Source organism: Rhododendron vialii, chromosome 4a (assembly GCF_030253575.1).
Source record: "Rhododendron vialii isolate Sample 1 chromosome 4a, ASM3025357v1".
NCBI classification, from domain to species: domain Eukaryota; kingdom Viridiplantae; phylum Streptophyta; class Magnoliopsida; order Ericales; family Ericaceae; genus Rhododendron; species Rhododendron vialii.
This window is the reverse complement of record NC_080560.1, coordinates 10447359-10457672: the sequence shown is the minus strand read 5'-3', so window position 1 is coordinate 10457672 and position 10314 is coordinate 10447359. Positions and strand designations below refer to the sequence as shown.

General features: G+C 37.1%; 1 protein-coding gene across 1 annotated transcript; it reads left to right on the top strand.

Moving 5' to 3' along the window:
- The first annotated feature begins 2377 nt into the window (after positions 1-2377).
- LOC131321988 (E3 ubiquitin-protein ligase RMA1H1-like) lies at positions 2378-6039 on the top strand. The gene is made up of 2 exons (XM_058353056.1): positions 2378-2624; positions 5032-6039. Exon 2 carries the CDS (start codon positions 5120-5122, stop codon positions 5837-5839), a length of 720 nt encoding a protein of 239 aa, XP_058209039.1. The 5' UTR covers positions 2378-2624; positions 5032-5119; the 3' UTR covers positions 5840-6039.
- Positions 6040-10314: the final 4275 nt, after the last annotated feature.

Sequence of the window (10314 nt, the reverse complement as noted above, 5' to 3'; positions counted from 1 at the left end):
AAATGCTATTTTGTTCACCAACGCAAAATATAAGTGGGACTCAAAACAGATCTCACCTTGGTGATCAAATTCTTTCCTTTTGTAAAACTTAATAAGCTTGAGTGCTTGAATTTTTTAGTCCAAAATTCCCCACAGAAAATAAGCTTAAGTGCTTGATTAAATAATTTAAATTTTTAGTCCAAAATTCCCACGGAAAATAAGCTTAAGTGCCTGATTAAATAATTCAATTTTTTTGTCCAAAATTTGTGCCAAAATTCTCTATTTTTTTTTGAATAATGCAAGGTGTCCCGAGTCAGTATCCTCAAACTAATATTATAGCCCCTTCCCAAGTTCCCATAGCTGTTTCTATGCTTACACTATTAATTTTGTTATTTCAGCATTTGTATCATGCTCTCCTATCTTATAACTTTTCTTCAAAAGTATTAATTAAAAAATCGAGACCTAAACTATTCACCAAACAAAGTTTGGTACTCATGATAAGTACTGGAGTACAATTAATCTAGGTAAATTATTAGCAGTTCCATTTTCTTTTTAAACCTTCTTTTTCAAAAAGAAGATAATTTTAAGTTCAAATATAATGAAAATGAAAAATAATTTTTAAATTTTTTTGCACCGCTTAAAAAATCTCAATGAGATCTATCAAATAAGATCCATGTTGGTAGGAAAATTATTTGTATAAACATAAGATTTTTGAGCTTGAAATTACCTTCTTTTTCTAAAAGTTCTTTTTTAAAGAAACGAGAACGGAGTCAGCTCATATCTTTCTTTTTTTTTTTTTTTTTTCGGTGCTCATGGCATACGACATGAATATTCTAATTTTAAATTCACTAGTATTTTATCTGCATTTTGTTCCTTTTTTTAATTATCTATAAAAATACAAGGAGGAACAAGAAATCCAACAATACTTATGCCAGAAATAAACTGGCTTACTACTCAATCCCGTGTAAATAAAATTCCCTAATATGCAACGAAATGAATTTTTACAAAGACAAAAGGTTCATTGTTCATTGAATTTAAAAAGGAAAAGCCTAGGATAAATTCCGGGTAATTTTTTGAGGGAAAACTCTTCGACCACAACACATTTGCACAAAAACAAATGAAAATCGTTCATCTCTTATTTTCCTAGTCAAAAGGCAATCACAATCAAAGATAACAAATTCTTAAATTGCGGTAGTACGTAGTCAATTTTTAAATATCACAAGATGTATAGTCATAGTATTAATAAATATTTGCTATTATCATATATGCGATTAAATTGGATATATATATATATATATATATATATATATATATATATTCTTATTTGATGTTCATATCTTGAACAAACTGGCTTCCAATGTGAACACCATATGATTTATTATTTACAAACATAAATTTACATCTTTTTTTTGAAGAGATCATAGATTTACATCCAAACCTCTTCAAATGTGATCACCATATTATTACTGTTATTATTTATCTTATTCACATATGTATAAAATATAAACATAAATTTGCATTCACAAAATAGTGCCACGTCACGAGAGAGGTTTGGACAAGTTTTGGTACAATTTTGTATCCTCTAGTATGATCTAGTTTTGGGCTGTTGCGGGCCAACCCCGAGCCAATAATCAGAATGGTTCACATTTTAGATCTCGCAGAAAAATGTATGTCTTAGGAAAAAAAAATTAGCATGATTGAACATAGATAGACATGTCAACAATTCATGTACTTCGATTATTAAATGGCCGATGAAAGTTTAAACGATTTATTTTGTCTTCAACAAACCTAAGCTGTTAGAGCATCCCCATTGTAATAAGCAAATGAGTGTGGATAAACAAATTTAACAAAAATGCTCAAAAAACACCCCACATTGTAATAATCAAAGTTATAAGTTTTTTAGCAAATAACCAAATTCTATCCAAACTCAATAACAAAACTTAACAACTTTTACCGATAACCAAAACTCAATAACTCAAAAACACCTCACATTGGAATCGTCTCATCGAGACGAATAATAGTGTGGTCGGGTGCATGATTGAAACTCGTTTGCGATTGGACAAATGTGCATTGTGTATTATGAGGGTTTTTTTGGTTAGGGATGTAAAAATAACCAATGTGGAGATAGAGGTTGTTAAGTTTAATTATGGACTAAATAGATAATCAAATGCTGACGTGACATATTTTGATTATTAATTTTAATTATTACCATTGCGGATGCTCTTAAATCGGTGTCTAATCAAGCTAAGCTAATCTTTCCCGAGGACATACATCTTTGTGATAACTAAAAGGCGAACTGTTCTGATAATTGTTGTGGGCATGGAACGGACCCATAACGACCCAAAATTGGACTATACCGGAGAATACAAACCCGGACCAAAACTTGGTCCTCTCTCTCTTGTTTCTCTCTCTACAACTATATATTTTGGGGGATAAATAAAGGTTAGTGAACGGGCACGTACTCCTCTCCTTCTCACTACGCAGCCTTACCTTCGTCATTCGCTTCACCTTCAACTTATCTCTCTCTCTCTCTCTCTCTCAAACTTTCTTTCACTTTGGCATTTCTTGTGCGCCATTGAATCTGTTACGAAACCTTCCAAAAAAAATACACGCAGAGAGTGCATCTATCACACGATTTTTCATCGGTACGTATTCTCCCTAGTTTATCACTGTTCTCATGTCTTTACCTATGGAACATAGATACAGGATTATACGTATGTACTGGCAGATCTCCAAACGAATTCTAGAGTTTTCCTGCAAAACAGGTGAAGATCTTTTGCTATGAGTGTTCTGTTTTAAACAGTGGAGTAAAAATTTATGTTTTTCTTGGTGTTTTGAGTTTGATTTTGTTGATTGTTTAGTTCGTTCCAAAGATTGTGGTTCAGCTGCCTAATCCTAATCTTTTCATAAAGAACAACGTCCTTTTAGTTAATCGACTTGTCTCAGCAAGGCTTACCATCCCAAGTTCGTAGGGTCGATTCCCTTCGACAGCGATTTGTTCTTGATGTCACCTCACCTCACGCAAACTTGTGGAAAAGGCCGCGGATGGGGCTAGTCTGGTTCATCTGGACACTCTTTACTACCGAAAAAAAGAGAACACCCTTTTGGAAAAATTTGAAGCAAACAGTTTAATTAGTCTTGTAGGGTTGATTCCCTTCGACAGCAATTTGTCTTTGATGCCACCTCATCTCATGCAAACACGTGGAAAAGGCTGTGGGTGGGGCTAGTCTGGTTCATCTGGACACTCTTCACTACCGAAAAAAAGAGAACACCCTTTCGGAAAAATTTGAAGCAAACAGTTTAATTAGTCAAGGCGCACGCAAGCTGGTCTTGACACCCTATGAAAGAAAAGATTAACTGTTACGATTCTAATGTCCCACATCGGCTAAGTATAGGCTTGGCCATGTCTGTATAAGCTCTTGGACGTCGGTTGGGAAGTGTTATGGTATGTTACAATCCTAATATTCCACATCGGCTAAGTACCACATCGGCTAAGTATGAACTTGATCGTGTGTATATAAGCTCTTGAGCACCCTAGCCGATTTTTTAGGGTGGGTTCTGTCCCAGGGTTTGTTTCATTAACTGGTTGATAAATGGGTGTACAAGGATCTAGGAACCCCTCTTTTGAATTGTAAAGGGAAACTGGAAAAGGGTCGAGCTTTAGAGAATTAGAATGCCACATGGCAGGTTATCACTTGATTCTATCACTTATCGCAAAGATTATATTAATTAGGGCGGAATAAAGGTTGGAGCGTATGTTTCTTGATTTAATTAGGTCAACCTTTTGTAAACTGAGCAGCAAGAGTAGGAAGTTTCGTTTTACGCTTTAAATATGGGTTAGGTCGTTGTTCATCTTTCTGCGTTGGTAATACATCTATTAGGTTGATTGCTGTACTGGGGAAATATATCATACAAAAAAGATCCTTTTGACAATCTACGGGTGCCGGGTGGAATTGGTCTAGTGGTTAAGGCCTCAAACTTGCCGGTTTGCTCCCCGTTCAAAACCTATAGGTGCTATCAACTTCTTTGGAGTCAATTCATACAGAGTTTGATTAGGACTCTCGCAAATGGACGGTGGGATTGGTCTTCCAAGATTAGATGAGGTACGCGAAAGCTGGCCGGACACATGCGTTATAACAAAAATATATATATCTATGGGCCTGTTTGGTAGCGACCGGAGATTATCAATTTGTTTATTTTTGTGTAGATCCAAAACACGTTCAAATAAACAAATATGCCAAGTGAAGATTACTAAATGATCCCTGATTCAATGTTTGATGATTTTTTCAACTCAAGCTCGATCTAAATACATATAGCATTGCTTAGGTGAGTTAATATGTGAAATTATGTTCTTGCCCTTATTCCAAAAATACATATAACATTCTCGAAAGAAATTATTGGGCTGATGACCCGGCCTGGCCCACTTATTGAAATCAAATACGGAGTAGTTTGGATTGGGGCAGTTGAGCAGACAAGGCTTTGGCCCATAATAATAAAAGCTTTGTGGAAATATCCATATAAGTTATATAACTATAAAAGCAATTCAATGTGTACACATGCGGCACAAAGAATAGCTTCAGAGGTAATAATTGTTTAACTCTTCGTTGTTTGAACATAAATGCTATGGACAAAAAAAATTTACCTCGAAACTATCCCGAAAAGATCAATTAATGGTTGAGATTCACTTTGATGTGTGTGATACAATCATCAAAGTGATTCTCAACCATTGATTGCTGTTTTCGGAATACTTTTGGGGTAAGCTTTCTTTGTACCTAGCATTCCTCTTGTTTGAAGCGACAAGAATAGTTTGAACAAAAACTTGGGATGAGAACCATTCCGATGTATTATGTGATCTAGACACAAATGTGTACGCAGCAGCCGTACAATCGCGTAAATCCTTTATTGTTTTGTAGCACCTTTCAGTGTCCGGATCTGGGCACGTAGCATTGCTCGTTTAGTTAACCATGATCTCTTTGTTATTCCTTCTTTCCACATCTGTTTACAGTCATTTTAGTCCTAACTTTTCATTTGCACTATCTTTTTTGTTTCCAGACGCCGGCAACTAATAGGCGGATTAAGCGTGTAATCGTCAATTACCGACAGAGTAAACGACCCAAAGACGCATTTTCAAGCACGCAATATGGACCTGGATCAGTACTTTCACAACCTTTCCAATGAAGACGACAATGCTTCCATGGAGAAGTGGAAATCTCTCCCCGCCGGTATCGTTCCACATGAAGATAAACCTACCGGTGGTTTTGACTGCAACATTTGCCTAGACCTCGTGCACGAACCAGTGGTTACCCTCTGCGGCCACCTCTATTGCTGGCCATGTATCTACAAATGGATCCATTTCCGGAGCGTCTCAAACGAAAACGCCGACTACACCCAACAGGAGCCGCAATGCCCCGTGTGTAAATCCGAAGTTTCTCAAAAGACCCTGGTCCCACTGTACGGCCGGGGCCGATCTGAGGGCAAAGAATCACCACATCTCGGAATCGTCGTACCGCGGCGGCCTCTGAGTCCCACTTGTGGGGACCACGCAATCAGCGGATCTCGCCCATCTCTTCACCAGCGGAGGAATATGCAACCGGTTCCGCCTGTGCTCACTTCAGGTGGCAGCGCGGCTATGGCCGCCGACGGGTTTCACCCAATGGTGGGGATGTATGGGGAGATGGTGTACGCGAGGCTGTTTGAGAACTCGGAAACTACGATGTATAGTAATAGTCCGAATTCTTATCGACTCGCGGGGAGGGGTAGCCCGAGGTTGAGAAGGTACATGATGGAGGCCGATAAATCGCTCAGCCGAGTTTGTTTCTTCCTCTGCTGTTGTATTGTCTTGTGCCTTCTCTCGTTCTGATTTTGCACATTGTACGCATTGTGAAATATACTGTACTATATGTTATGAGCAAATAAACGATACACGGATTCGGCCGGATGTGATAGATGACGGAGCTTTTGCATTACTGTGCTGGTGTCTGCAGCAGTCCATTGGGCTTGTAGAGATTGTAATCCATATTTTGAATGTAATCGAGGGTGGTTGAGGATTTTCTTGCTGTTTATTTGGTGTCATCTTAAGCTTTGGAAGATCGTGTTCCATGATCTCTATTTGTTAGTCCAACAACATGAAACCCTAGAATTACATAGTTGAAGATCATTATGAATTCGACAGTGCTCGAGATGAAGACATCTCAGTACAAACGCGTCTGAAACCATTCGATGCATGTGGGTTCCATGAAAGGACTATGGGATCTGAATCTTAGTCCGAACATCTGTGGCTGAAACATTATTGTTATGAATAACGTGACGGATGGCTATACTGTTCGTAATAGACGAAATCAAGAATGAGCCACACGCTTTAGTATTCGATAAGAATTGCAGCTATTCCCGAAGCACCGGAAAAAGAAGATAAGAAATGCAGAAAATCAAACTCAATAATTTTCTACTAACCCAGTGAAGCTTCATCTTTAGATTACCATTTGACACCATTCAAATGGATAATGTTCATGGTGGGTGGTCCTGCGAGCTCTTCTTGTTTCTTTCCTGAGGGAAAAGGTCCCCAGAAGGTGGACAAAAAGGGGGTTCAAAGTCCACATGAAAGCTTCAAGCCATTCCAAATTTCAATGTGTGGTTGAATGGGCCATATTTTTCAAACACGCTATAAAAGGGTTGAATTAAATTGAAATCTATCAACATTACCGGCCAGATCTATATGTAAAGAGAATTGGGAATGGTGCTGGGCAGTGGTGTGAGCAGTATCATGCTGCGCACTTTTGAGTCGTTGGATTGTGCATCCGACGGCTCGGATCTATCTCGGCAAAGAACGACTTTCGATTATTAGTTGCTAAGATGAGATCTAAGCCGTTGGATGCACGATCCGATGAGGGTATGTAAAGGCCATGAGTGTACCTTTCAGTTTGTCTGTCTTCTCTTAGCTCTCTTTTTATTATAGAGGGGAAGGACAAATAGCACTGGTGGTGGTGGTCTTGATGATGACCAGCATGGCGGTGGTGGAGAACCACCTTTCCCGGAAGAGGCCAATTTACTAATGGAAAGCAGCCAAAAGGTCGCTTCTAATTAGCCCTTGCGTCCTTTTCTAATGGGTGCCCTTGCGTCCTTTTCTAATGGGTGGCCAGTTGTTTTTTGTTTGTGCCAAAATTGTAGTGCATAATTTTTTTGTACAATATGCAAAGTACAAGACTTTTATACATTAGAATTTTGGCACAAACAAAAACAGTTTTGACATTATCATTTCTCCGTCCACCCAGCCCCCCCCATCTCAATCCACCGTACTTCTCCATACTTTCCTTTTGTGGGTCCATCTCGAACCCACATTAATAATCTGAACTGTTTATCTCAAACATTCACTAGAGAAGAACATTCATGTAAAAAATTAGGTTGATTGAATATCAAAAGATATGTGAGTTACTCGTACAAAATGAATGACAAAATTCAATTTCCAACTTAAACTGTTCATTTTGTACAAGCTATTCACATACCCATCCATGTTTAATGAAGCTAATTTTTTTTAATATTTTTCTCTAGTAACGTTCAAGATCAATGATTTATTTACCCAAAAAAAGATCAATGGTTTGAATTATTAATGTCGGTTCGCGATAGAACCACAAAAGGGTAGTGTATGGTTGAGTATATGTTTGAGATCAACGGCTTGAATTATTCCTTGATTGACGTTATTTTTCGACCGAAAGAGCGAGAACTTACTTACCATCGAGACATTGTAATATCCAGGCCCTTCTGAATAATTGATCACAACTTTGATTCGTATACATGCATTGCTTTCGTGATAAGATTAAGATGATTAGCAAAACTAACAAAAAAAAAACTCCTCAAATGATATTTGTGCTGTTTGAGATACTCTTACCAGATATGTTCAAGGTAAATATCAGCACCAGTCCATACAAAACTGCAATTCTGACCGTTCGTGTGAGGTATACCGTACACGTATCCGTGTCCGTCCCAATCCTGTCTTTGTCAACCTACTTCCATACGTATCGGGCCAACTATTGGCTAGAAAAAAGGAACTAGAATTTCAAGCTAATCATTTGTCACCACTTTATTTTGGTACCTAAAAAAAAGGAACAAGAATTTAATATTAAGGGGAAATTATACTTTGCCCCCTTAAACTATCACCCGGCCACATTTTGCCTCCTCCAACTACTCAATTGAACACTTAACCCCCTTTAACTATGATTTCGCTGCCACCCCTTTAACTCTGTTAACGTTTTGAGCTAAGTTACGTAAATACCCTTACACAATACAGGTAGATATACATACACGATACTCCTACAGATTTCCCCAACGCACAATACGATTTCCCCAACCCTAAAAGCTACAATTCCAGTCCATACCAATTTTTTTATTTATAAAATTCAGTTTTTGTTAAAAAATTAAGTGTTCCAAATTTCAATCCGTTTAAACCGGTGGAAAGATTTTCGTTTTCTGATCATTTTATCCTAAATGGTCATAATTAATTTTGACTCTAGGGCTCTCGTTGATTAACCCTAAGAGATATTTGATTCTACGACTTTCTTAGGGTTAATTAACGAGAGCCTTAAAGTCAAAATTTAATTATGACCATTTAGGATAAAAATGATCAAAAAACTAAAATCTTTTCACCGGTTCAAACGGATTGAAATTTGGAACACTTAATTTTTTAACCATATATTTTAATATATAAACTGTCTAAAAAGGAAAAAAAAATTAAGTGTTCCAAATTTCAATCTGTTTGAACCGGTAGAAAGATTTTAGTTTTCTGATCATTTTATCCTAAATGATCATAGTTAAATTTTGACTCTAGGGCTCTCGTTGATTAGCCCTAAGAGATATTTGATTCTACGACTTTCTTAGGGTTAATCCACGAGAACCCTAGAATCAAATTTTAATTATGACCATTTAGGATAAAATGATCGAAAAACTAAAATATTTCCACCGGTTCAAACGGATTGAAATTTGGAACACTTAATTTTTTAACCATATTTTTTAATATATAAACTGTCTAAAGAGGTTAAAAAATTAAGTGTTCCAAATTTCAATCCGTTTGAATCGGTGGAAAGATTTTAGTTTTCTGATCATTTTATCCTAAATGGTCATAATTAAATTTTGACTATAGGGCTCTCGTTGATTAATCCTAAGAAAGTCGTAAAATCAAATATCTCTTAGGGCTAATCAACGAGAGCCCTATAGTCAAAATTTAATTATGACCATTTAGGATAAAATGATCAGAAAACTAAAAATTTTCCACCTGTTCAAACGGATTGAAATTTGGAACACTTAATTTTTTAACCAAAAATCGAATTTTATAAATAAAAAAAAATGGTATGGATTGGAATTGTATTCCGCTAAGGGAAGAAGAAAATGAACTGGTCAATGGAAAGAGAGATAGAGAGAGATGGGTTTGTGTAAAGTCCGGAAAATTTCATCTTTGAGATGGTTGTGTATGCTAGAAAGAGAAGGAAAGGGTAATTTTGTCTTTGGGTTTCAAAAATAATGCCTGGAAAATTTTTCCATCCAAAACCCTAACAGACAACAAATGGAAGGGTTAGGGTGGCAGCAAAATAATAGTTAAAGGGGGTTAAGTGTTCGATTGAGTAGTTGTAGGGGGCAAAGTGTGGCCGGGTGATAGTTTAAGGGGGCAAAGTATAATTTCCCCTAATATTAACAATGCGGCAGATTTTGATTGGTATTCCAATACTGTTAATCTTGTTTCGAACAGTGATTATGACATCAATAGCGATTCTTCAGTCGCTGTTAAGCACAGGAAAATGGGGTAAAGCAACCTAACAGGCACTTAACTATTCTCCTCCAGAAGTCATGATCCAACCACCCAAAACAAACATAGAAAAACAATCTAGCCGGTGACCTACTTTTAAGGTGAAACTTACGTCCAAGTAATTGCCGAGTACCTTTCCGGGCGGAGGCGAATCACTATCAAAAAGGGATTTGGGGACCCTGCTATGAGCAAAAGCACAAAAGTCAAGTACATATTCAGTGGTATTGGGACACCGCCATGTGGTTCACTTGGGCCACACCATCGTTACCCTTTTAGAGCATCTCCAGCATTCACTTTTCTCGACTAAAACTCCGAATTTTAGAAAAAAAAAACTATATATATTCATCTTTAATGTTCATATGGGCATAAACTAGGAATTCCTGAGTTTGGTGCAATACGATGGGAACATCTGAAACGAAACGAAAAGAAAAAACAATGTCCATAATCAAACAAGAAGCAAAGATAGTAGATATTTACATTAACAAACAGGAAGATGCCAAATAACTGGAGTTCACCTTAGAATAGCTCGTATTGATGTATAAAAC

Excerpts from the sequence above, each read along its gene's own strand:
- LOC131321988 (XM_058353056.1), top strand. The coding sequence starts at position 5,120 with ATGGACCTGGATCAGTACTTTCACAACCTTTCCAATGAAGACGACAAT.